Raw genomic sequence first — 13,897 nt, forward strand, 5'->3', positions numbered from 1 at the left:
TTATACACCATCATCTGTTCATCATCATCTGCTCATCTATCACAGTGTTAATCGGCTAAATTGTAATTACTTTGCTACTATGGCCTATTTATTGCCTTACCTATATATCATTGAAACAATGTTGCGATTGTTTGTAAGTATGTGTGTGTGTGTGTGTGTGTGTGTGTGTGTGTGTGTGTGTGTGTGTGTGTGTGTGTGTGTGTGTGTGTGTGTGTGTGTGTGTGTGTGTGAGACCGGGAACACCACAGGTGTACAAAAGTTATGAAAACACCCAAAATGTAATGACAATCATAATCATGTATTTTGTGTGTTCAGATGCCCTGTGTGGACAAAGTCATGGAACCACATAACAATCAGATTAAATTAACACAATTTTTTTTAGCGAAAATCGGTCCAATTCAACTGGATTGCAGCAGGAGGGTTAATATGTTTAGTTTAGTTTATTAGGATCCCCATTAGCTACTGCACATGCAGCAGCTACTCTTCCTGGGGTCCACATAAAATGTACAAATACATGACAAAGTACAGAACAGTTATAGGCAAGAACACCACAAGATATTACATTAAATTCAAAATTAACAATAGACAGTTATATAGTGTAAAGACACCAAGAGACATCCAAAATACTTGTTACACACTATTCATGTATACATATTAATGTTCTTACACAGTGCCTTCAGAAAGTATTCAGACTCCAATTTGTTACGTTACAGCCTTATTCTAAAATGTATTAAATCGTTTTTTCCCTCATCAATCTACACAATAAGCCATAATGACAAAGCAAACTTTTTTTTGTTGAAATTGTTGCTAGTTTATTAAAAATAAAAAACTTAAATATCACATTTACAAAAGTATTCAGACCCTTTACTCAGTACTTTGTTGAAGCACTTTTGGCAGAGATTACAGCCTCAAGTCTCCTTGGGTATGACGCTACAAGCTTGACACACCTGTATTTGGAATAGTCTCCCAGTCTCTGCCGCTGTAAAACATCCCCACAGCATGATGCCGTCACCACCATGCTTCACCGTAGGGATGAAGCATTCTGACGCTTGGCATTCTGGCCAAATAATTCAATCTTGGTTTCATCAGACCAGAGAACCTTGCTTATCATGGTCTGAGAGTCTTTAGGTGTCTTTTGGCAAACTCCAAGTGGGCTGTCATGTGCCCTTTACTGAGGATTGTCTTTCGTATGGCCACTACTAAGGCCTGATCGGTGGAGTGCTGCAAAGATGGTTGTCCTTCTGGAAGGTTCTCCCATCTCCACAGAGGAACTCTGGAGCTCTGTCAGAGTGACCATCGGGTTCTTGGTCACCTCCCTGACCAAGGCCCTTCTGCACCGATTTCTCAATTTGGCCAGCTGCCCAGGTCTAGGAAGGGTCTTGGTGGCTCCAAACGTTTTCCATTTAAGAATGATTGAGGCCACTGTGTACATGCGGACCTTCAATGTGACAGAAACATTTTGGTACCCTTCCCCAGTGTGCCTCAATACTACAGACAATTCCTTCAACCTCCTGGCTTGTTTCTTTTGTTGACATGCACTGTCAACTGTTGGACCTTATATAGACAGGTGTGTGCCTTTCCAAATCATGTCCAATCAATTGAATTTACCACAGGTGGACTCAAATGAAGTTGTAGAAACATCTTAAGGATGATCAATGGAAACAGGATGCACCTGCGCTCAATTTATTTCGAGTCTCGTAGCAAAGGGTCTGAATAGCTATGTAATTAAGCTATTTCTGTTTTTTATTTGTAATACATTTGCAAACATTTCCAAAAACCTGTTATCACATTGTCATTGTGGGGTATTGTGTAGATTGCTGAGGAACAAAAACTATTTAATCAATTTTAGAATAAGGCTGTAACGTAACAAAATGTGGAAAAAGACAAGGGGTCTGAATACTTTCCAAATGCACTGTATACAGTACAGTTAAATTAGGTATTTAGAAAGAGGAGAGGCGCTGTGACACAAGATGATTGTATCTGTTTTTTAAAGCTAAACTTGCTTTTTTCCTGAGTAACCTCTGGTGGCATAACATTCCACGATGGCATGGCGCTATAGATAACTGAGTGATGCATTAAATCTGTTTTTGGTTTGGGTACCATGAAGAAACCCATAGTGGCATGTCTGGTGGGGTATGCATGTCTGTTTGAAGTGTATGCAATTGGATTATACAAGTAGTTAGGCATTTTCAACACTCAAATGTTTCTTAACCTTTTACTGTAGTGGGCTAAATCAGGGTCACACAGAGTGATTAAACAAATCTACTTTGAAACAAAAGTATGCACCTCACACACATGGTTATGGGCTTAACAAAAAGAAGACACCTGTACTACGACAGAGTTTGCACCCCAATATTACACTTGATATACATCACAGAAGAAGAGAAATATAACAAAACCATTTGACATCAACACCAGATTTCTTTGGGGGGGTATAATCTGTATTAATTATGAAACTATGAAAAATATGAATAACATTCCACCCATGAGGCCATTGACTGCAGGAACGGGCTACAAAGACTATAAGATAAGTACATTTCTCCTCAACCATGAAAGACTATTATGCATGCTGTTGATGTTAGTTCTGTGTGTGCAGTTAAGGGAAAGGCGTGCTGTTTTGTTTTGAGCAGCTGCAACTTTGCTAGGTCTTTCTTTGCAGCACTTGACCATATTACTGGACAGTAATCAAGATTGGACAAGATCAAAGCCTGAATCAAAGTTGATCTTTGTGTCAAAAACACAGAACGTCTTTTTTATAACAGATATACCTCTCCCCATCTTCACTACAACTTTGGCCATATGACTTGACCATGATAACTGACCATCCAATGTCACTCCTAGGATCCGATGTTCAATGGTTACACCCTTTACGCACAACTCAAGTTGAGGTTTAAGTCTAAGAGAATGCTTTGAATCAAATACAATGCTTTTGGTTTTAGATGTATTTAAGACCCATTTATTAATATTACCCATTCTGACACTGACTGTAACTCTTAGCACGCACACAGGCAGGCAGGCAGGCAGGCAGGCGGTGCGGTGAGAGAAAGAGCAGGCTCTTCATCCCCTCCTTCTATAAAACCCAGGGTTCTGCCCTCCCCGGTACCCAGACACATGTTTTGACGATGTGCGTTTCTCTCAGAACGAATCAAAGTCTCCGCCATCTGGGAATTCACTTTTGTTCTTTGGTAGCTTGGAAATAAAGAAAAACGTTATGTTTATTTCCCTCTGGTTTTATTTGTCTTGTATTATTTTTGTGTGCAAGAGGTGGGGTTATTGTGACTTCTTTTTCAACTTTGCTGCTATTTTCCACAGAAAGTCAGCTCGTCTTTGGATGAGTGTTTTATGGTTGTTCTTCCCATTTATTCATTACAAAAACAACTCATGAGCTACTGACCACTGTGTGCAGTCTTAAAGATAGATAGATATGCAATTTGAGAGTAAGGAAAGGATGTTATTCATATGGAAAGTACACCAATACATGTTTTTCAATGAGATGTCTCCATTTTACTTTATGGTGTTCAGAAAATGTGATTTACATATTAAAGTGCTGTGTTTTCACCATAGTTCTCCAGTGTTCTAGTAAAACACTGGCCTCTAGTGGAAGTCTTGCTCAATGACAGTCCTGATGGACAACTCATGAGGGTTTGCCAGTGATGGTTTACACAAGTCTCATTTGTATCTGTTACTGTAAGTGTACAGTAACAATGGATGAAGCCACCACATGGGAAGAAGCTCATGTTAAAAAATAAATACTACTTAAATGACAGATGAAGAATCTAGAATAAACATGTCAATTTATTACACTCTATCTAAAACACATTGTGCATGTGTAAAGGTGCAATTCAATTGTTACATTCCTGAATAAAATGGGTATTACGCCACCTCCTGGTAGATTAGTGTGTTTACATTGTCTAATACACTCAGTGATAAAGGCATGGGATTCTGGTTAATCCACAGTAGATTTATGGAGAATTTCTATGAGTGAGTTGAAAATTGAATGGTCCCGGGATAGAAATGTAATAAATTGACATTACCTCTGGCAGTCTCTATGGGGGTGCCACAGGCTTCAATTCTTGGACCGACTCTCTTCTCTGTATACATCAATGAGGTCGCTCTTGCTGCTGGTGAGTCTCTGATCCACCTCTACGCAGACGACACCATTCTGTATACTTCCGGCCCTTCTTTGGACACTGTGTTAACAACCCTCCAGGCAAGCTTCAATGCCATACAACTCTCCTTCCGTGGCCTCCAATTGCTCTTAAATACAAGTAAAACTAAATGCATGCTCTTCAACCGATCGCTACCTGCACCTACCCGCCTGTCCAACATCACTACTCTGGACGGCTCTGACTTAGAATACGTGGACAACTACAAATACTTAGGTGTCTGGTTAGACTGTAAACTCTCCTTCCAGACCCATATCAAACATCTCCAATCCAAAGTTAAATCTAGAATTGGCTTCCTATTTCGCAACAAAGCATCCTTCACTCATGCTGCCAAACATACCCTTGTAAAATTGACCATCCTACCAATCCTCGACTTTGGCGATGTCATTTACAAAATAGCCTCCAATACCCTACTCAACAAATTGGATACAGTCTATCACAGTGCAATCCGTTTTGTCACCAAAGCCCCATATACTACCCACCATTGCGACCTGTACGCTCTCGTTGGCTGGCCCTCGCTTCATACTCGTCGCCAAACCCACTGGCTCCATGTCATCTACAAGACCCTGCTAGGTAAAGTCCCCCTTATCTCAGCTCGCTGGTCACCATAGCATCTCCCACCTGTAGCACACGCTCCAGCAGGTATATCTCTCTAGTCACCCCAAAACCAATTCTTTCTTTGGCCGCCTCTCCTTCCAGTTCTCTGCTGCCAATGACTGGAACGAACTACAAAAATCTCTTAAATTGGAAACACTTATCTCCCTCACTAGCTTTAAGCACCAACTGTCAGAGCATCTTACAGATTACTGCACCTGTACATAGCCCACCTATAATTTAGCCCAAACAACTACCTCTTTCCCAACTGTATTTAATTTATTTATTTATTTTGCTCCTTTGCACCCCATTATTTTTATTTCTACTTTGCACATTCTTCCATTGCAAAACTACCATTCCAGTGTTTTACTTGCTATATTGTATTTACTTTGCCACCATGGCCTTTTTTGCCTTTACCTCCCTTCTCACCTAATTTGCTCACATTGTATATAGACTTGTTTTTTTACTGTATTATTGACTGTATGTTTGTTTTACTCCATGTGTAACTCTGTGTCGTTGTATGTGTCGAACTGCTTTGCTTTATCTTGGCCAGGTCGCAATTGTAAATGAGAACTTGTTCTCAACTTGCTTACCTGGTTAAATAAAGGTGAAATAAAAAAAATAAAAAATAAAAAACATCATAAAATCCAGATTTTACATCATACATTAGCAATTTATGTTATTAGTAAGTACTATTGTTGGCTTGGCATTAAATAAGCCACTCTATATTTGTTATTTGCGGAATCTCAGTTTTCCATGTGGGATTTAAGCAAGCTAAAATTCCCACTTTTGACGTTGGTAACTCGAAAATGCATCTTCTTTAGGAGTGATATTTATATCTTGTAGACTACTGACCATTCATCCATACTGTGTGTATCCCATCATTGCAGGTAATTTATGACAAATGTATAAAGTATATGTTTTATAAACTCATGAGCATCAGCCAGTTTAATAGCCTGGTTTTGTTAGTTTAGGAAAAGATGTGGCACATTCTAGGTATATTATATTTCTTCACCACAAATTTGACAATTTGTTCAGGTTAAGTTTATATATTTTGGATACTAAAATGGATGATAGTTTATTGTGATGTTGTAAATATGAGATTACAAATGGAAACAATGTATTTATTTTATTATAGTTAGGAATTAGGAATTTTTAGAAATTGTTAAATCCACCATACGATCACAATGACTTTGATAGACATTTCAATTGTTTTTTTTTTTGTTAGTATATTACACAGCAGATTTATGAAGAATCGCTGTGGGAGTTCTATTTATATCCCGTCGACTACTGACCATTCATCCATACTGTGTGTGTCACATCATTGCAGCTTTGGAAATAAATGAACTATCCATCCATTGCTCCTTCCTGTGTTGACTCACTGACTTGAGGGACGGGACCAGGAAGGTCACACATGAAATAAAAGTAACAATGACAGGTCACTGTTAAAACGTTAGGGTCCATTTTGTTTTGTAAAAGTATGATCCAAATGATACAGTATAATTACTTTATCTCAAAAACAATTAAGAGAAAACATATGGACATTACATCCACTCTTATAATACAAAAAACTTTGCCAGGTAGTATACTATAATGTGAATGGGGGAAGAACTTTCAAGTCCCTTAGACTTTGTGCATTGCAACTGCTTCCTATCGACACTAGGTAGTAAAAGATCATCAACAACCTTTAGTTAGACTTTTTGAGGTCCTTGTGCTCATAGCACCAAATCATACTACATGTACCTGTCCTGGTGTGACATCAGGACACTGAGCGTGTGTCTTCAGTGTCTGAGGAATCACACTCGTCTGCGGACTCAGTGAGGGCGGGATAGGGGCGTGGCTGGTCCAGGTTGACATAGGTGACCTTGAGGTTGATGTAGTGCTCCCCCTCCAGGCCAGACAGGATGGTCAGGACAGCAGACACCAGCGTGGTGAAGCTGGGCCTCACTTCTGGGTTTGGGTCCCAACACTGCAGCATGATGGCATACCTGGAGAGAGTTACATATAGCACTTAAATCAAATCAAATGTAGTGCCTTGGACCGCACTTACAGTTTTACTCAATCGCGTACAAGCATTTTTGGATCCGTGTTGAAATGTAACTATACAACTGACATTAAATTGCTTGTTACTGGGTAAGTACTTAGTAAATACGTGTATATCCATTGCAACAACATTGTAATTACAGAGTTGGTTGTTAAAGATTGTTATATTGTAAGTACAATGTAACTAAAAGGGATTAAATTAATGTTCTCATGTCCCTTAATTTCTCCTAGTAATCTTATTGTCGGCAAAGGTTGTTTCATTCTAACTACATAGTAATTATAAAGGTTATACCCTACTGGGTTTCACTTTACATTGTAAGTTGTTAGCTCCTGGGTTGGTACATGAAAATTACAAGTATATCTTATGTAACTACATTTGTTCTTACATTTCACTTTATTCAGTATACCCTTTGAGCCGGGTATGTATTGTAAGTAAATACATGTATTATTAAGTAAATACATTTATATTTAAATATGTATATGTATTGATCTACCGGGATTTTAAAAAGACAGACTAACTTTCTGTTTTGTCTGCTTGGACTCAAGAGGTAAATATGGTTGTATTCATCTTTTTGCATGCAGTTTCTTTTGATTGATGTATTTGCAATTTTGACAGTATAATATATTTTTGACGGCCAAACCTGGGGCAATTGTGTGCCAGCCTATGGGACTCCCAATCACGGCCGGTTGTGATACAGCCAGGAATCGAAGCAGGGTCTGTAGTGACGCCTCTGGCACTGAGATGTAGTGCCTTAGACCGCTGCGCCACTCGGGAGATCATCATGATTTAGTGACTGCAAAAAAAAAGTATTGATCTACTGGGATTTTAAAAAGAGAGACTAACTTTCTGTTTAGTCTGCTTGGACTCGAAATAAGTATGGTTAAGTTAATCTTTTTGTATACAGTTTCTTTTGATTATACGAAAATCAACAACATTGTCTTGAGAAAAACTGTAATGTGGTGCTTTCTTATAGCAATAGGAGTATAATTCCTATAAAATGCTTAAATGAAATAAAATAGTATTGTACTAGCTATGTACTCATTGAAATTTACATACATTTACCGAAATTATTAAGCAAAAGCGATAGGGAGGTGATTTATGGCTTTTACATATTTGAGATATTGAGACCCATGTTTGTTCCCACATGGAAAAGTCAGCCATTATGTTGTGTTCTTCTTCTCTACAGTTTTTTTCTCAATCGTTAATCTGTCTTTCAACACTTCCTATTTATCACGGTGTGTGTTTGTGTGTGTGTGTTTGTGTGTGCACTTGCGCATGTGAGGATATCTTTGAAGTGAAGCATAGTGGTGATCATTAACTCTCAGACTACATTGCTTAACCATATTCGGATATGACTGTGGTGGACATTTACGAGTTTAACACTGCAGGTTGACCTTTCCAACATCCTTTAATTACTGGCTAGACTTTCCTGTTCCTCTTTGTTGCAACTGAAGAGGTGGGAAATTCATACTGCATAACTGTCTGATTTGTTTTAAGCCTTTCTGTTACAGTATAACAATATTTACTATATACATATTTATTTACTTTGAACAGGGCTTTTCTTCTTCTTTTGAGTTCTAATATGAGGAATGACATTTTTAAATACATAAAAAAAAAATGAAATGTCACTAGACTATCATTACCACTACTTACAAAGGGTCAGGACAGAACTGTGGTTGGGGGAGTCTCCTGCCCTTCAGTAGGTAATGTGTGATGTCATAGGGGTCCACCTCTGGGTAGGGGCTTGCTCCTCTCGTTAACATCTCCCACATCAACACCCCAAAGGACCACTGCAGGGGGCGCATGATGAGAAACTTAGCTTGGTGAGAAAGGATTTGGGGGTAATATAAAGTTGCTCTTATTACTGTGTATGAACACTATAATTATTCAAGTAACAACATAGTCCGTTCTAATTCCACAAATGCTGCCTAATTCTTATTGTTGTTATCAGAAAGTAATTCCTTCCCTTACTACGTCTGACTTGGCAGTGAATTTCTGTGTCTGGAGGCTCTCGATGGCCATCCACTTGACTGGTAACTTAGCCTTCCTGTGGTCCTGAATGCTGTAGTACTCCTTATCAAACACATCCCTGGCCATGCCGAAGTCTGCCACCTTCACGGTGTACGACTCATCCAGCCTGCACAGACAATAACAAGGGCAAACAGAAGGGCCCCAGATTGGTGATCTGTGAAAGCAAGCCTGCAACTATCGTACAGCAGCATTACTAAGTAAAATATCATCTGTTTGCTTATGTCAGGTCTAATGTTTAGTTTAAATTGGCGACTAGCCCCAGTTACAGAGAACTGAACTGATTGCTTAACCCTGACTTACATGCAGTTGCGTGCAGCAAGGTCCCTGTGCAAAAACTTCATATGTGCTAAGTACTCCATCCCCTTGGCAACCTGAAGCCCAAAGCCAATCAGGTCCTTCACTGTGGGGTTCTACAGGAAGAATCAATACCACACAAGAATAATGTCTGTCACATAAGCCTTGAGACACACTGTATAATTGAGGTGTTAAGGGAATCCCTTGTATGCTGATGAAAGTGAACAGATGGTAGTTATTGTTTTGTCACTTCCTTACCCTTTTCTCACAGCGTATGAAGTGGCGGAGGTCCCCGTGTTTCATATAAGGTAGTACCACCAGGGGTAGCCCTTCCTGAGGCAACAGGATGCCCAGCAGAGAGAGAACGTTGGTGTGATGGAACCCCTTCATCAGGATGCCCTCCTTCAGAAACTGCTCTACCTCCTCTACATCTGTTATCCCTGATATGACACACACACACATGCATGTACGTACGCAGGGCATACACACATATATTAATGTAAAAACTGCTTATGAACAGTCAACATTTACAGATAAAGCTTAAAAACCATAAACAAACCACATTTAACCGAGTTTGCATGTTCAATTATCCCCACACACGAGCAGGGTTGTTCCATATTTACCCAGTTGGTCACATGTACAGGTGACTAATGCTCAGTCCACCTGGTTCAGCTCTAGAACATTGTGAAGGAGATACTCACTGTTCAATGACTTGACAGCACAATGGATTTCTCTGTTGTTGTGGTCTGTGAAGTAGCCATGATAAACTGTGCCAAAGTGACCTGAGGGAGATAAGAGAACATTATAATTGGAAGGAGATGGGTTTAAGTCCCTATTATTTAAAATGGCCAATTTGATTTATATGGTATAATAACAGAGACTAAAAGGTATGGGAGTAGTAGCCTGTGTGCATTTGATTGTTGTCTAAAAAACACAATTAAAAAGAACTCTATGTATAGTGCTGTACACACTATAATGAGACTGACCCTTGCCAATGATCTGGCAATGCTGGACAATGAGCATGTCTGCTGGGATCAGCACATCCTTCACCTCTTCCAGGAGCTCTGGTCTGAAGCTGGAGATGGAGATCTTCTCAGGGGGTAGGAGGGGGGTGAGTGTGGGGTCCATTCTGCCTGCAGGGTAGGCCAGACTGGGGAACACCACTGGGCTTCCCAGAGCCGAACTTGGCCTCTGAGGCAGGACTACTAGAGTGGAAAAGGGCACATACATCAGTATGTGTAGATATTGCACATACATCAGCATGTGTGGATAATGCACATACATCAGCATGTGTAGATAATGCATATACATTAGTATGTGTAGATAATGCACATACATCCGTATGTGTAGATAATGCACACACATCAGTATGTGTAGATAATGCACATACATTAGTATGTGTAGATAATGCACATACATCAGTATGTGTAGATAATGCGCACACATCGGTATGTGTAGATAATGCACACACATCAGTATGTGTAGATAATGCACACACATCAGTATGTGTGGATAATGTACATACATTTGTATGTGTAGATAATGCACATACATCAGTATGTGTAGATAATGCACACACATTAGTATGTGTAGATAATGCACATACATCAGTATGTGGAGATAATGCACATACATTAGTATGTGTAGATAATGCACATACATCAGTATGTGTAGACTTCAACCACTGTTGTTGAAACCAAAGAATAGAAACTGATCGAGACACAATATATATTAGCCAATTAGAGTCTCACCTCTTCTGTAGTCAGCTACAGATGACAGTTCCAGACTACTGCTGTTGTGGTTTTGGGCCAAACGGGTCTCCACCTGAGAGTCTGGAAATGTCACAAGAGTTTTCAATCGTAAACCACGGGAGAAGGAAAATGCATCAAAAGTCAGCAAGACAATGTTAGCTACCACTGTCACTGTGCATGGCTGTAGATGTCCTACGTTAAACCAGTTGCATAAGACATCCTCATTTCCAGTCATGGGGTTGTGTAAGATGACCTGATCAAAGTCCAGACAGACAGGGAACCCCACCTTTCTTCTGCTTCCTCAGGTGCTTCATGACTACGAAGGCCAGCACAGCCCCCGCCACCAGGGCCCCCAGTATCCCCAGTACGATGCCCACCATGTAGTGATTACTGACCAGGACCACAGCCCCAACGTTGTGAACCTGCCCATTGATGGAGATCTGGGGATGGAGAGACAGTGGGTGGGTCTTGATTGATTGATTTTATTTCCTAGTTTTAACAAAAACACATTCACACATAGATACAGATATATATATATATTTTTTGTCAGCTTTTGACATTCTTTTTAAACTAAATTATGGTCGGCATGGTCACACACTACTGCCAGAGACTGCTGTCTTGTTTTCCTGTAATTTCACCACACATGTAGGGAAAACAACCAAGTACAGACCAATAGTAGGATGTTTATTGTTAACATACTCTAATGTTGAATGCACAACATAGTGTCCAGTAACCAACAAACCTTCACAGGCAGTCCTTCACTGATGGTTACGTTTCTGGGGATCCTGCAGGTGATTTCATTGTCCAGGACTTTCGCGTCACAATCCACTCCTCCCACTGTCATAGTGATTGTCATGCAGGAACTCACAAGGTTCAGTTTCTGGTGCTGTGATGGGGAAGAAAATGAGACTTCTGAGTTTTCCTTCTTGAAAATGTTTAAACAATACGTAAGCAATGTAAAACTATATTCCTACTCCTTCTGACAGTAAGTAGCAGTCAAATAGACATTAATAAGGTGTGTTGTTATGGCACTGTTGCACTTACATGCAGTGACACTTCATCTTGCCCATGGTACAGCCTAAGTACATGGCCCTCAGTTTCAAAGGGTATGGGCTCGCCATAGGGGTGGTAGGAGAACTCTCCATTCCACAGTCCAACAGCTCCATCCATATCAAAGGAGAGCTCCCCTTCCTCTGTTTCTTCCCGGAGGAGAGCAGGAGTTATGCACTCCATCCGTGTAGGCAAAGACTTGCCTTTGCACACCTGGAGGGAATTATAAAAGAGTTGTATGCATCTGATTACATGAAGAAAAAAAAGTTTTATCTCTATCATGTATACAGTATGTGGTTGTATAATATTTTATTGGACCGTACTCTGATGACAGGCTTCAGGTGGCCCTCATTGGGCTTAAAGCGGATGATGGTCCTGTAAACAGAGTCCAAGTTCTTCCCTTCAATGATTATCTTTGAGCCCCTGGAGTCGACAGAGAAAAACAATGGAGTGGAGCGAGTGACAATAACAGATTCTACAGAAACCCACCAGCAGGGCTTAGATCTATCCACCTTTTATTTTGGTTGAGATGGTGACAGATTGTAAAGGCTTGGCCTACCTGTCGAAACTGCAGTCTGGGAGGACAGCTGTGACCTCTGGGTTTTCTTTGTAGTAGAAGACTTTGGTGGTGAGGACAGGGGACTTGTCTATGAACACAGTGAGGGGGACGTCCCTCACCTCCGCGATGGGCTGAGACAGACAGATGATGGAGGACATGTTCCCTCTGGGCGCTGTGACACTGGAGGCAGGTGAAGTAGGGAGGAAGTCCAGGGTTAGTATACTCCTACAGCTAGGACTTATGGTCACCTCACTCCACATGTGGCTTTATGTGTTTATCACCCCCACAACATGAAAATGACTACTTAGAAGATATGTATATTTTGAAAAGAAATAAAAGGATACACCACACTGAGTTAGTCATCACAACTACTAGTTTTTCATTCACTCCCTGTAATTGAACGGTACACAGTCAGATTGCGATCAGTTTGCGATTACTGTACACACACACACATGCTGGGACAAGCATGGGGCTCACACAGGTAAATAGGTGATAGTAAATTATGTCATACAGGCAGGTATTTTAGAAGTACAGGTTAGAGGAAACAGGCTTTGGGTGAAAACATCACAGGAGAGCCATAATGACATAACCAGTAACTGGATCGTTCCACGAAATGAGTGGCTTTGCATCCTTTGATATTTTAATTAGACATTTTGGCACCAAAATTGAAATTAAAAGCCTGTTATATTCAACTAAGTGGCCTTTAACATAGACCACATGGAAAATTGATTACCGGTAAATGTGTTTATTTTTAATAAAGACTTAATAACGGGCCAAAATCATAATTGTAAAGCCTTAGTTATTTTGTTTATTTGACAAAGTCATTTCTGAAGATGATTATTTCTTTCATGTGATTAATGATTCATTTGATTAGGGATTCGTCCCATTTTTTAAGGTCAACCATGTTACGTGAATTGAACTCTCGTTTTAATATGGTTAAACAATTCCATTTAAATATTATTTTCAAAAGAAACATTGAACATCTTAATAGTCAAATCATAGTGTAAAAGCAGGTGAGCTGATCTGTCAATTTTCTGATGTTTTGTGATGGAAAACATAGTGGGCCAAGCATAACAAGTCAACCCTGTTACCCATAGTCATTTTGTTATTTAACCTCTTGAGATGGAAAAACTTGTTTGTTATTCAGTTGAACATGCGCTTTATGACAATGTAAAACATTTTTGAAATCAACAGGTTTTTTTTCATCAAGTTACACATCTCAAAATGCACCGAATTGGTGGAATGACCCAACTTCATCCACCTGGTGATTGGGCAGGGATCTCCATTCAGAGTGACCCTCCTGTTCTTCCCAGCGTCCAGGTGAGGCCCAGTCACAGTAATCAGAGTTCCCCCAACACGAGGCCCGTAGTTGGGCTGGATGTCTGTGATGTTGGGAATCTGCCAAAGG

General features: G+C 40.0%; 1 protein-coding gene across 6 annotated transcripts in view; it reads right to left on the bottom strand.

The window, feature by feature from the left end:
- Window positions 1-421: 421 nt before the first annotated feature.
- The window catches only part of LOC115137294 (macrophage-stimulating protein receptor-like), a 35,948-nt gene continuing 22,472 nt past the window's right edge, over window positions 422-13,897 (bottom strand). For 2 of the 6 annotated variants that reach the window (XM_029673547.2, XM_029673539.2), the window contains exons 8-21: window positions 13,751-13,887; window positions 12,490-12,669; window positions 12,254-12,353; window positions 11,925-12,143; window positions 11,623-11,766; window positions 11,167-11,320; window positions 10,881-10,961; window positions 10,116-10,334; window positions 9,831-9,911; window positions 9,388-9,569; window positions 9,136-9,245; window positions 8,776-8,941; window positions 8,458-8,594; window positions 5,871-6,748 (exon numbers count right to left, since the gene is read on the bottom strand). In XM_029673547.2, the coding sequence (XP_029529407.2) occupies window positions 6,520-6,748; window positions 8,458-8,594; window positions 8,776-8,941; window positions 9,136-9,245; window positions 9,388-9,569; window positions 9,831-9,911; window positions 10,116-10,334; window positions 10,881-10,961; window positions 11,167-11,320; window positions 11,623-11,766; window positions 11,925-12,143; window positions 12,254-12,353; window positions 12,490-12,669; window positions 13,751-13,887 (2,139 nt within the window). In that variant the 3' untranslated portion in view covers window positions 5,871-6,519. Of the gene's footprint in view, window positions 3,190-5,870; window positions 6,749-7,444; window positions 7,598-8,457; window positions 8,595-8,775; window positions 8,942-9,135; window positions 9,246-9,387; window positions 9,570-9,830; window positions 9,912-10,115; window positions 10,335-10,880; window positions 10,962-11,166; window positions 11,321-11,622; window positions 11,767-11,924; window positions 12,144-12,253; window positions 12,354-12,489; window positions 12,670-13,750; window positions 13,888-13,897 lie in introns of those variants that run through there. The other 4 variants (XM_029673565.2, XM_029673555.2, XR_003864785.2 and 1 more) reach the window with 4 other exon arrangements.

The sequence above is a fragment of the Oncorhynchus nerka genome, linkage group LG2 (assembly GCF_034236695.1).
Source record: "Oncorhynchus nerka isolate Pitt River linkage group LG2, Oner_Uvic_2.0, whole genome shotgun sequence".
Classification (NCBI taxonomy): Eukaryota; Metazoa; Chordata; class Actinopteri; order Salmoniformes; family Salmonidae; genus Oncorhynchus; species Oncorhynchus nerka.